Genomic DNA, 13,587 nt, shown 5'->3' with positions numbered 1-13,587 from the left:
TTCTAGAGTGTTAAGACACAGATTTTTGATTTCACTTTACAGGATCTTTAAAGGTTGAAGAGCCAGGCTACCTGATTAGAAGCTTGCTACAGCTACAGGTGTGTAGATCTTGATTGCCTGTGATTATCTACAGCTGTGGCAGCTAACGAGCTGCAGCCGTGTCCTTGAAACTTAAACTTAAAGTTTTACTCTGGCAGATCTGTGATTTTACTCCAACTCTGGTTGTAGCTGGTAATAAATACACTAAAAATAGTACATTTTACTATTTTTGAGTAAATATTTCCTACCCTGGAAAAACTACCCCCAAATTTTCCTGTGTAGTGAGCTGGGAGTGCAGGGACAGAATTTGACTGCCAGTTGAGGAGATGTGAGATGATGTAGTTCAGGCCAGTCAATGGATTTAGATGAGGAGGAAAAATGCAAGCTGGGAGAAAAAATAAAGGTTGATGAAACCCCTTAACTCAGTTTCGCATAATCTGTTATTTCCTCTCATAACTCGTGAAAATGAGGGAGTAGGGGCAGGTAGAGCACCAAGCCATGCCAGGTGAGGTGTGGCAGCCCACCCTCACCCTGAGCTCTGCCTCCCTCACCCTACTGCTAAGCTCTTCTCCGTCTCTATCTCTCTTTTTCCAATCTTTCTCATTTTCTCTTTTGCACATTTTTTTGTTAACTGTGTAATGTGTGTTATCTTTCTGTAGCTGCAGTTAGGGAAGTAGTATCAGCATTGTCACTACCTGAAGCTAGCATGTACGGAGCATGGGTCCACTGAAGGTGGCATTCCTGTTTGAGCTGTGTGGGCCAACTGGTAAAGTAGGTGAGATAATGATGTCTCTGTGCCTAACCCTAACCCTGGGGCATAGATTGTAAGGAATTTTGCAAGGAGGTTCAACCACTGGATAAAGGAGTCCCATGCAAATATTGCATCCTCCAGGTATTATCTTTTTAAATTAGATATCAATCTAATGCTGAAACAATGTTTGTATGAACCTAGAGTACATTTGCTTTTAAAGAACAACATGAAATTCCTCTAACATCTACCAGATCCTGTTATAGAATTTTTCAGAATTGATTTTTTTCGTAGCAAATTTGTGTGGGTAGTTCTTTCTCTGTTTACCTCAGAGTAGATCAGCAAAAAAAAACCTTTGCAAGAGCCACAATTGAAGTGGCGAAAAGTGACAACAAAGGTTAAAGTGGCAATAACAATAAACTACAGGTGGTGAAAAGGAGCAAAACAGACACAAAATGGCAAAATCTGGGTGAAAAGTGGCCAAAGTTGGGAGAAACTGGCAAAAAAGGGTGAGATTTGACAAAAATGATCAAAAATCATCGTGTTGCAAAGAATGAGTGAAAAGTGACTAAAATATTCAAAAAGCCACTAAAAGGGAGCAAAATGGAGAAAAATTGCATTTAATGGCAAAAGGCAGCTCAAATGGGTGAAAATGACCAAAAAAGGGAAAAATAGTAAAAAGCATGATAAAAGTGGCAAAATGGGTAAAATGAGATAAAGGGGGCAAATAGGAATGGCAAAAATGGATTGAAAGTGGCAACAAAATTGCAAATAAGGGCAGCAGAAATATACAGAGAAAAAAAATAAAGGTTGACAATGAAGTTTGACAATAAAAGCCTACTGCATAAGTGTGTGAAACAAACTGATAATGTGCCTTACAATGGATAATTTCTGAGGACAATGTTTCCCTTTTTTAAGGTTTTCTGTGAGAATAATATTTCAAATGAAGACATAAATGAGTCACAAATCATCACAGAAGAGCCACACGCTGAGTAGAAGTTTCTAAAATGATGTTGTTTCGTCTTCCTGACACCAGGTGGCGCTGTTGTATAGTTTAAGTTAGCCTGCAGTCACTCATGGTTGTCACTGGACGAAAGGGGGAGTTGCCCGCGGATAAAGATGTAAAATTAAGCTGTTTTTAATTTTGATTTATTGTTATTTTAAAATTATATCTAAATATTGTAAAAACTTTCTATTTTTGGCGTTAATAACCGTTAAGGTGCGTTCAGGATCAACAGGTTGTTGGTTGGTGGGTGAACAGTGAAGTTGCTAGCTAAATAACCGTCTTTAACACACTTTTGCTGTTAAATTAATCACCGCTGAGCTAAAAGGTTTCGCAGCTTAATTCGACTCGTTATTGAAGTTTAATGAGAGAGTTTGACTCTGAAGTTTCCTCATTGGACGGAGCAGCTCGTTCCGCTGTACGTCCGACCGTTTATGCAAATGTGCTCGAGCCGAATATGGACACGGAGGAATGAAACATGGTGGAGGAGGCGAACATGGAGGACCGAGGACCGTGAGAGCTGCGCTGCTGTTTTTCTGACAGTTTTAAGAAGAAGGACCGTGGATGTACCTCCAGTGGGACGTTTTAAGCGGACAACCTCGGTGGAAAGTTTTGTTTTTGCGTCAACTTTGTTTGCGCCGACTTGTGCGTCGAGGTAGAGTTTGTTGTAATGCAGTGAGGAGCGACTTTTTCGGGGGGACAAAACGCAGGGCAGGGGGCTTCAGCCCTCTTACCATCCCGACGCTATGCCGTGGGTCAGCGGCGGAAAGCGGAGAGAGAGCTCGGAGCTGCCGCTGCCCGCGGGCTGGGAGGAAGCCCGGGATTACGATGGCAGAGTGTTCTTTATCGACCACAACACCCGGCAAACTTCATGGATTGACCCCAGAGATAGGTATGCCGAAGGCCCGGGAGCACCGGGAATACATCCATTCACATTTAAAGTCTCTTTAATTCAGTAACAACCCAGCACAGGAGGAGATGGAAGGAAAACACTTTTTGTTTTGTTTACAGGGGCCGGGGCAGTGAATTCCCCCTTCATTCCCTTTAATGTGACACAAAGCTGCGGCTTGGTTTCTAGTAAATACTGGGGGTGGGCAACGTATCACTTTTGGTGGTACATCGATAAATATTCAAACAAGATAGAGAATGAGACAATATCCTCTAAATCAGTGTAGTAATTGATTAAAAACTGCCAGGCTTAATGCTCAGTAAAATGACTGACAGCACAGCTTTTCCACCACAAAACAGTCAATCTGAGCTAAATAGGGAACTGTAATTACATTTATTTTGTTATGTTAGTAAAAATCTAATGTTTTTGGTATCTTCTTAATTCCACATAAGACCTTAACACCTTATATTGGATCATTAATTTCTAATTCTCAATAACTGCAGTCAGACTTTTGCACAGCGTCTGAATTGCACAAAAATGTTGGCAACAGTGGAAAAGTCTCACTCCTCCTTCCAGACACTTCTGAAAATGTTGCCAACATATTAATGCATTAAGGCAACTTTTCCTCTCTCTGCTTTTGTTGAAAATATGTCTGGAGATCATTAAAGTTTCTGTACTTTTTTGCACAAATATGTCGGCAATATTTGGATAAGGAGGAAAGAGAAGCCTCAGTCCTCACCAGTTCCACCCACTCTACCAAACGTTGTCAACATATTTGTGCAATTAAGCAAGGCTGTCTGTTTCCTTTGGTTAAAATATCACTGAAGATTGTACTTTTTGATTTCACAGATCATTAAAATAATGGAGAATTTCATCATTTTAAAATGTATCGTATTTTAAAGCACAGAAACTTTTGACAGCCTCAGTATGTGAATGCTTCCAGTGTTTCCAGTTATACAATTTAGACAGTGGAGACAGATGCAGTGGTTTCAGTATGGTTTGATTATTTGATACAGCCATTTACAGTATAGATATAGAGATGTATACGATGAATTGATTAAAATGAAGCTATAATTCTATGGTCCAAATCCCCCAGCCCTAGTGGACACTGATGGGTCGTACGTGATTCGGCAGCAGTTTTGTGGCCTCAACTCTTTTGGGAAGTTCCCATGCAAACATGGGATGTAACGCCCATCACGGTCCCCTACTGTGCAGCTGCTCACATTGAACCTTAAAAGATTATTAGTCTCTTAAAAGTCTGACTGGTCTGTGACATGGAGCAGCTCAACCTTCACTGCTTGTCTCCTGAAACAGCAGACTACATTGTTAGGCGAGTCACCTGAGTTTATATGAATCTGCCTCCACAAACCTGAATCATCAGACTCATCAGTAAGCTCATTTATGACTCCCACTGACCTGAAACATTCCTGCTTCAGCACAGTGAGCCATTGTTACCCAACTCCTCTTCCTGGCCATGCAGCTCTGCACTCTCTAAAGTTGTACTTCAGCTCTAAACTACCCTTCATCTGCATGTTTCAATTGATTTGAGAATGCAACTTAGCAAAGCGAGGGCTTAAAACTCCAACTCCCAGAAATCTTTGTGAAAAAATGTCAGGAATGCTAGTTGGGCCACTGGGAAAGCTGCAAGGATGTGCTTTTGTGGGGACTGGGATTTCAGCAGCCCAGAAACAGGCTCAATCAGGCATTCAAAGCAGACTTTGTGAGATTACTGGGAATTATAGCAAGTATTTTAACTCTGCTGCATTATGAGGGAAAAGTTCTGACAAAAACAACACTCGTCTCTTTCTGTGCAACGTTTTTTTTCAAAGCAGATTTCTTGCAGCTGATTTCGACAGTGGGAATGTAGTAGCTGCACGTAATCTAGATAAGAAAACCTGATTTCCTTGAAGAACCTCCCTCTCCGTTTGCAAGTTGATTGAGCATTGTTGTGTGCAGCTGATAGCAGTTTCAAAACGTCTCGTAATCGTCAGCGTTTGAGCTCTAGTGGATTTTTTTTTTTTTTTTTTTTTTGCCTTCGCATGACTAAAGAATGTTTTCTGCATTTGTTCTGGTGCTGCCCAGTGATTTATAGGTTATCTTGGCCCGAGGAATGTCTGCTGTCACCACCTGATACTGACTTTCCAATAAATCACATCACTTCACAGCCCTAAAGCGGACTTTCTGCTAACGTGCAACAGATACAAAAAGGTGTCAGCTATTCGGTTAGTGTCAGCCGCTCTTAAAAATGCTGTGCCATCCATCAGCTGCAGCACTGGGAAACATGGTGGAGCTGGAGGAGATGAATGCAGTTTTCCTGTTTGACAGCTGCTCTGTTTAGGTACGACTACAGTCAAAGGTTTAGATATCTGGTATCTACCACGGATCGTTAATACAAGCCTTCATTATCATGAGCGACAGACTCTAACTGTGCATGAGCCTGAGTCTTGGTGTGATTATGATCAGATTATTTAGACATGGAATCAGGAAAATGAACCAAATGCGGAGCGACAGTAAGATGAGAGATTCAGATACCAGAGTATGAAGAGGAAGCAGTCTGACCTCAATTATTCTAGAATCTAACATCCTCAGAGCAATGGTTAGCGTGTCCATAAGCATTTTCCCAGTTGATATTAGCTTGATTTGTCCCATTAGAAAAACATGTTGAGCACTATGTGCTTAACTGTAATTTGAGCATGATTTTTGCATTATTTCACGTTTAATAACTTCAAAGAAATAACTAGAGCTACAATGATTAATTGGGGTTTAAATGCTTAGTTGCTTTGTTTTAAAAGGTAATTTTTAGAGAATATATCCTAATTCAGCATGTTTTTTTTTCTGTTTTCTTTATTATTCCTGCTCAGTTTACTTGATTTTATTGAAATGATAGCTACAATGTTGAATCTTCTAGGGATGCACAGATGCATCAGTTTAACATTGGCATCTGATAGAGTGTTTCACATATTCATGTCGTGGGATACATTTCACATCCATCCAAGCAAGACCACATAGTCTGTTAGACCAAGCAGAAGCCTCCAGTCCTGAAAAATGAAGCCAATGCAGAAGTGCAAAAAATTGCAATACATCGAGTGTCCACTTGAGGCTGGCTGCAGAAGTCCTGTCTGAGCACCTGTTTCTGGTTTTACACCAGAAATAAACTGGTTTACAGCCTGGTTCAAAAAACCAAACGTGTCTCATTAGCTAATGTTTTCATGTGCTCTCACTGTACGGGGGATGAATTTTTTTGTACCACAATGGTTTAGACTATATTTAGGAAAAACCTCACTGCGCACTGATTGATGTGTCTTGTTTGATTGACAGACAGCTCAACAGGCAGAAGCTACGTTTCTGTCAACCAGAATGCTAGCTAGCTAGCTGACAGGAAGTCGCGCTTAGACGTCGGGCCGTTAGGTTGATCCAAAGTTTGGTTGAGACTGTGATTTCAATATGGAAGCCGCCGTGGATTGGCTTCAAGAGCTGTTTGAGTCTGCCTATGTGACAGCTGACGTCACACAGCCTTGTCCAATTCTTTCTACAGTCTGTGTGTTAGACAAAGTCTGTCTTATTCATCACAAGCCAATCAGATTAACAGAACATATGACATAGTAGGCATGTGACGCCTCCATCAGTAAACTAGAGAACGCTAGCTCAGCAGGCAGATGTCAGCCTTATTCACTTTCAGTGGAGCCCATTTATAAATCATCCATCCATTTTCTATACTGCTTATCCTGTTGAGGGTCATGGGGGGCTGGAGCCTATGTCATTGGGCTGGGCTGACACGTAGAGGCAGACAACCAAGCATGCTCACACACACCTGCGGCCAATCTAGAGTCTCCAATTAACCTATTCATTTTGTTGGTGGTGGCATAGAGCACCATGGTCTATGGGAAACCCTGGACACCAGTGTTTGACTTAAAAGTTTTATGTCTCATCGCAGAGTAAGCTTTAATCATGTTGGCACCTATAGGCAGCATCCTGTATTACCTTCACTTAGAGCCAGGCCTGCTGCACTGTAGAGACCATGTTGGATTCTACGAATGTCACTTCAAGCTTGACTTGAAGTTGGTAAACTTTTCAAACCAAAGGGTTACATCCTCACAGATTTTACATCTAGGTGTAGCATGAGTCCAGAGATGGGCCAGATCTAATCTAGTATCAATATCGGGTCTGCTATGAACATTACCAGTGTGTTTGTGCTATAGAGGCATTACTCTCTCTCTTTCATTAGCTGCAGCCTTTAACCTGCTACTATATGATGCCTTTGGATTGCTAAAACTAGGGTTGTCCCAGTCAGCATTTTTGGCCTCCGATCCCAATCTGATTTTTTAATATTGAATATCTGCTGATACTGAGTCCTGATCTGATACTCGTAATTACCTAGATTAGAGTTTCAACTGTTACTACTAGATATCTCAAACTTAATCCATTTAACTCAGTAAAGCCAATATTGTTGGAAAAAAACATAAATTCACATTTCTGCTCAGAATTGTGTTATAGCTCTGTTTCACTTTATCTGTCAAAAAATAAATGTACATATTCACTTAGTGCAGTGTTTAGTATTGAATCGGACAATCAAAATCCACTTAAAGTGGTCAGCTGAATGACCTGAGCAGTCAAAAAAGCGAACTCAGATAACCTCAGATCACTTAGAGGTGGTGTAGCAGAGTCAATAGTCACAATAACATATGAATTCAATAAATGAATTTTAAATATTATAATTCCACTTAGAAGTTAACTTGATTCTATTAGTCACAACAAAAACTGAACTTGAAAAATAAATTCAAAACAGCCTAACTCCACTTTAAAGTGGTGTAAACAGTTTAACTTGAATAGGATCAAAAACAGATGAATCATACAGATTCAAAACAACAATCCCTATTAAAATGTAGCAGCTTAATCTGAGACATAAACCAAAACATTAACACTGCAATAAAAGCCAAATATCAAATACAAGGCTGTCTTATTATTTCCGTGGAATTTCTAAAGTGCAACTGGAGCTGCTACATCACTTTTTCCCCCCTCACTTTTATTTCTCAGAGGTTCAGCAGTGACATGGGGCAAAGATCAGGGGCCTCATTTATAAAGCTTGCTTATGCAAAACATGGGGCTTGAAAGTGGCACGCTACTTTCCACGCAAAGGTTGTGATTTATAAAAATAAAGTGTGTGGGAGGATGTGCGCACCGGTACGTCCACTTTGATCCTTGCGCACAAACATTTTGGAGACGGGGAAACTTGCGGCACAGATGGTGAGGTGGTGAACTGAAGTCAGTTTCATCTTATACATTTAATGCCATCACATATCAGACTTATAGACCCACGTAATCATAAACACCCAAGTCTGCAGTATTATAGATGTGTTCCTTTAGTGAGCCATTACACCTACTCCTGTATGCACAATGTTCATATATCATACTTTCATCTTCAAATGATACAGAGTGGTGGATAGCACTCATTGATTAGTATTAATTGTGACAAGGTGTGTAACAATCAGTCTAATTGCTGAGTAAGCATATAAATAGTGCCATGACACTCGTGCGTAATGCTGCACAAAGGATGCGCTGGCACTGCTGGAAGATCACGCAAATGGTAGGATCAGGATGGAGAGAGGCTTCAGTGACCACGAAGATTTCCTGGCCCATGATGATGACTAGCCAATAAGCCGATTTAGATTCCCTAGAGCAGTGCTCTTGGATCTATGTGCTGAACTGGGCCCAGTATTAGACAGAACTACTGCGCTATCCCGGTGCATAGACAGGTGCTGACCACTCTGGGGTTTCTGGCAACCTTCTCCTACCAGTGGGAATTAGCCAACAGGTATGTGTTTGATATGATTAACAATATATGATTTTACATTTTCTGTCTAAAGCCCCTTTTGGGTCTGATATACAGTTAAATTCTGTCCTTAGGTCTGAGATATCACAGTCGTCCCTCAGCACAATAATGCCAGCTGTTTTGGATGGCATTATAAACATGACCAGTCGATACATCGGGTTTCCTTACACTGTGGGTGAACAGGCCAACATTAAAAGGCAATTTACAGCAAAGTCCGGTTTCCCAAATGTAATCGGTGCAATTGACTGCACTCACGTTGCTTGAAGGGCTCTGAGTGAAAATGAATTTGTCTTTGTGAACCGAAAAAAAATGTGCATACAATAAATGTACAGATTATTTGTACCCCAAATGTGGTTTTGACAAATTTAGTGGCACGACGGCGTGGGTCAACACATGACTCAATCATCCTGATGCACAGCAGTGTAGGGAAGAGACACTCACACTATTTACAGCGGTGATGACGTGCTGCCACTCGCTTGTTATTCTTTTGTTAGTGATGCCACTGTGACCAACAAAAAAAAAATCATTTTTCTGGCCTCCACCTCACCCACAAGCACCTCTATTTCGGTTTCCGTGAAATTCCTTTTCCTTATCGTCTCTGCCGTGATCGAGTGTAAAATGCCGTCGATCAGCAGGCTTATTTATATGCAAAAACATTCATGAGGTACTTAGCATTGACTATTCATGGTAAAATGTAGGTGTGTGTTGGGGGGGTTGTGATTTAAAAGGGAAAAGTGCTTGGAAGTGTGCGCACGCATGGTTTTATAAATCAGATTATTTTTGGTGCACGCCATTTTCAGCTTTTGGGCGCATGTACACTTTAGTATGGATCCTTCGCAATGTTTTATAAATGAGGCCCCAGAGCTCCAAATGTCTGTAGTGAAGCTAATGTCAGTGAAGCTGTGTTTCTCTAGTATGCTATCACATACTTTGTTGTACAGCTCTGGTAAAGCAGTGTCAGTAATGTAATGTCGAGACGGCAGGGCATGAATGATCGTCTTGGCTGATCGGATTAAATTGCCGATCAAATAAAAATGCTTAGAATCAGCTCCGATCCAATACATGTGATCGGGATCGGGACATCCCTGGTTAAAATAACAGATTGTATTTAACTGCATGTATTTTTGCACAAATTCAACATAATGCAGCACAAAGAGCAATCACAGGTTTCCTTTAATCCCACCAATCAACCCCCTGTTGTTTAGATTAGATTTATGTGATAGATCAGATCAGAATGGTTGGTACAGATGGTACAGATGGTACAGATGGTTAGGAGTATCAGATTGGTGCATCCTTGTTTGGTCATGCAGGGAAGACCAGAAAATACTATAATTTGGTGAGAAAAAACTCTTAACTATCTTGTCCAAGCAGACTTTCTGAGGATCTTTACAGATTAAAAAAAATAAATGCATCAACCACTGCCACTGCTTTTGTCAGTATAAATAAGTAAATGAATCATTTAAGGTGTAGAAAGTTTAAAAGACCAGAATAGTCTGTTTGTAGAAAAAAGGAAAGGTGATAGCTGTCCATCGGAGGGGTCAGTATTTATTTTGTGTCTGGGACTGACATGACAGATGGGAGGCTTCAAGGAACTGAGACGTGCTTTATTTGGCAGGGATCAAACATTCCCATATTTTAGTCATAATAACGTCTGTTTCTGGGGCGAAACTAAAGCCTCTGGAGCTCTTTTTTAAGGACAAGATAGAAGATGCTCAAGTTCAGTAAGGACTCAGCAATGCACTGAGTTTAAAGACATATCTGATATATTTTCAAACAAGATGATGACGATATGGTAAATATCAATAGTTAAGTATCAATAGTTGGCTGCCATGCACTGTATTAAAGAAATGGGGCCATAGTTCTGTGAAAAGGTTGTTCACAGTAAAATAGTAACATTCTTATGATTACAAGATCAGCAATTTTCAAGAACATTTATATAATAAGTAGAGCTGCACAATATTATCAGCATGAGATCAGTATCAGCAGTTATTGTCTTTTAAAGTTAAATATTGATATTGGAAAATGTTATGTCAATGTGATTATTAGTACAAATCAAATGAAAATGACATTTTTAATCATGCTCTACATTTAAACAGACTTTTGAAGGTCTAAACATGTTTAAAGTGTGTGAATTTTAGCTTGTGAATGATTCCTGGGGAAAAATGTGAATGTTTATCAGACTTCACCAACAGTTTTCAAAGTTTAAGCCCCCTCCTCCAATTTTATCCTAGATCTTTAAATTTTAAGTGCTGATGCAGTGTGGGGAATGTACTAAAAAGCTTCTTCAGTCCCTCCCTTATCTCCAACAGGAAACTTATTTTGAATAAATTGGTGTAAACTGGGTTATTTTTTTTTCCAAGGGTCATACTTCAACAAACTCCTCCTAGTGTCTGGGTTGCTGCAAGAACAGAACTCAATGATGAAAAAGTTAGCAAAATGTACAAAATAGGGCTGGGCAATTTATCGCAAATTAGATTAAATCACAATATGGCCTGCTGCAATTTACAAATCGCAGAAGTAGCAATATTTCTTTGACTTGAAATGCGTCAAAATACCAGTTTAATAAATCTTATTTTTTGCATTGGCAGAGAGTTTTTGCACATTATGCAAAAGTTCAAGTGTCAAATTTTTAAAAATGGTTTCCAAAAATCCTCCTTTTCGTGTTTTATGTATGTTTTTCTTAATCATAATGAGTGACATAATTAATGACATCAAATTTGCAAAATGAGCAAAATTTATTTGTTCATTTGATCTAAAATTGACGAAGCTCAGCATTAGTTCGTGAAAGTCATACCCCAGCTGTGATCAGCTGATAGCCAGCCTCACCTCCCCCACCCCTGCCGCCTCCTTCATAGCTTGAAGCTTGTTGCACCTTCATTGATTCATGCCATACGGACTAATAAATAATTTCATTGTTTTTAAAACACATTGTCACAAATGCATCTATCCATATGGGGGTTTCTAGCTATGCAATCCCTGGAAAGTCAAAGCACGCTGCTTGACTAACCCAGGGGGCGTCTTTAGAGCAGAACTTTCTCTGCAAAGAAAAACTGCATTTCCATTTTGCAATAAAATGGTTAAATGTATGATGAGAGTGTTCCTGATTGAATGAAGGTTATAATATGGAATGATTTATTGCTTGAATTTGTTGAAAAATACATAAAATGAAGAACCTAATGATAATCGCATATTAAATCACAATATTGGGGGGGAAAATCACAATTACATTATTTTTGCAATCGTTCAATAATCCAGTCTGACTCAAGTTTTCTTTGTAAAATGAAGAACCAACCATGCAAACATTCTCATGGTAATATTTGGTACAGGTCATAGCGCCTCCTTGTGGTAACAGGAAACATCATGTTTTATGCTAGAAACTACTGTTTTTAACAATTTATAATTTTTTTATGTCAAGTTAGTGCCATGTTGGTTCAACATGGTACAAAAATCAGTGAGTTTTGGATGGAGGCATGAGGATTACAGGAGGGCATAGATGTTGAAGAGTCATAACTCAGCTGAATTTCATCATATCTGATTTCATGTGCTCGATGAGAGTACCAACTAGTGGTGGGAGTATCGTTACTACAGTATCGATATATAAACTTAAGACAAAACATAAGGCAGTTTGTGTTGTGGTACATTATTTCTTTGTTGTAACAGTGCTTCTTGGTAATAAATCTTATACTGCTGGAAAGCCTGTTTACTGCCCTTTTAAATGGAGCCACATTTGTAAGGATCATGCATTTGTGGGATGAGCAGCAGAGCTAAGTATGTGGGTTGTGCCAAACAACTGATTCTGCCATTGACTCTTGTTTGGTGTTTGGTGGATTGGATGATTTAAGTTTGAAGAAACAAGATATATTGACAATTTAACTATTTATTTATTTCAACAAACAGGAGCCTCAGTGGCGTGTGGAAGAACCATACACAGCCACAACAGCCTGGCTCCTCCTTCTCATGCTGGTCACCAGCCTGGTCGCACACTGCTGTGGGATGGCATCCCATTCTTCAACCAGCATTTGTCACAAGTCAGCCAACGTGGTTGTGTTGGTCACTCTGGCACGAACAGCACGCCCAAGCCGATCCTACAAGTGTTCAATGGGGTTAAGGTCAGGACTGCTGCAGGTCATTCCATCCACTTTACTCCTAGATTCTGGAGGTAGTCTCTGATTAAACCCTGCTCTGTGGGGGCTAATGTTGTCATCTTGGAGGATAGAGTTCTTGCTGACAGGGTGAAAAAACAGTCTTCTTGGGGTGTTGTCTTGGGACGCCCACTTCACGGCCTGTCTCTGACATTCCCCGTTATATGGAACTTGGCCTTCAGTTTGGAGTTGGTACTAGGGCTCACTCCAAACAATGCTGCAACTTGGTTTTGCTGAATACCAGCTTGAAGTTGCCCAACCGACGGGCCCTATCCAGATCAGTCAAACGTGGCATGCTGATTCTTGAAGCAGACATCTACTGACCACTGTAGCAGGGCCCATGCTCACAGGTGCTGCACCTGGGGGTACCAGACGCTCAGAACGAGTCAATAGCAACAGCAAAATGAGCTGCTTGGCATTTGTTGAGAAGATTTGGCACATTTTTCATGGGCACAACCCACATACTCTGCTGCTCATCCCACAAATGCATGATCCTTACAAATGTGGCATCCTTTAAAAAGGTAATAAACAGGCCTTCCAACAGTATAAGATTTATTACCAAGAAGCACTGTTACAACAAAGAAATAATGTACCAAGCACGAATTGCCTTACTTTTGTTTATATATATATTTCTCTAACAAAGTATTGATGCCAAATGAGTACTATAAACTACGTCTCACCCCCGCTTCTCCACCGAGCACCGCCGAGCACCTCCCTGCCTCCCTGCCTCTCTCCTCTCAAGACTGTTTTGGGTTTACTGCTCATCCATGTCACACAGAAGGTGCAATATTTCCTTAACCTGAAATTTGTGACAAAATACCAGTTTAAAGCTTTTTTTGCAGCAGTGACGCTGTGCATTACATAAGCAATCAATCTAGTAGCATATATTTAGAATGGTGTACAAAAAAAATCATATTTTGTTTTTTTTCTGTCTGT

At 40.2% G+C, this 13,587-nt stretch overlaps 1 protein-coding gene across 1 annotated transcript in view; it reads left to right on the top strand.

The window, feature by feature from the left end:
- Positions 1-2,258: 2,258 nt before the first annotated feature.
- The window catches only part of wwc3 (WWC family member 3), a 116,183-nt gene continuing 104,854 nt past the window's right edge, over positions 2,259-13,587 (top strand). Inside the window, exon 1 of the mRNA XM_041791128.1 lies at positions 2,259-2,682. Coding sequence (XP_041647062.1) covers positions 2,537-2,682 — 146 coding nt within the window. The 5' untranslated portion in view covers positions 2,259-2,536. The remainder of the gene's footprint in view (positions 2,683-13,587) is intronic.

Source organism: Cheilinus undulatus, linkage group 7 (genome assembly GCF_018320785.1).
Source record: "Cheilinus undulatus linkage group 7, ASM1832078v1, whole genome shotgun sequence".
NCBI classification, from domain to species: Eukaryota; Metazoa; Chordata; class Actinopteri; order Labriformes; family Labridae; genus Cheilinus; species Cheilinus undulatus.
This window is presented reverse-complemented; position numbering and strand designations above follow the sequence as displayed.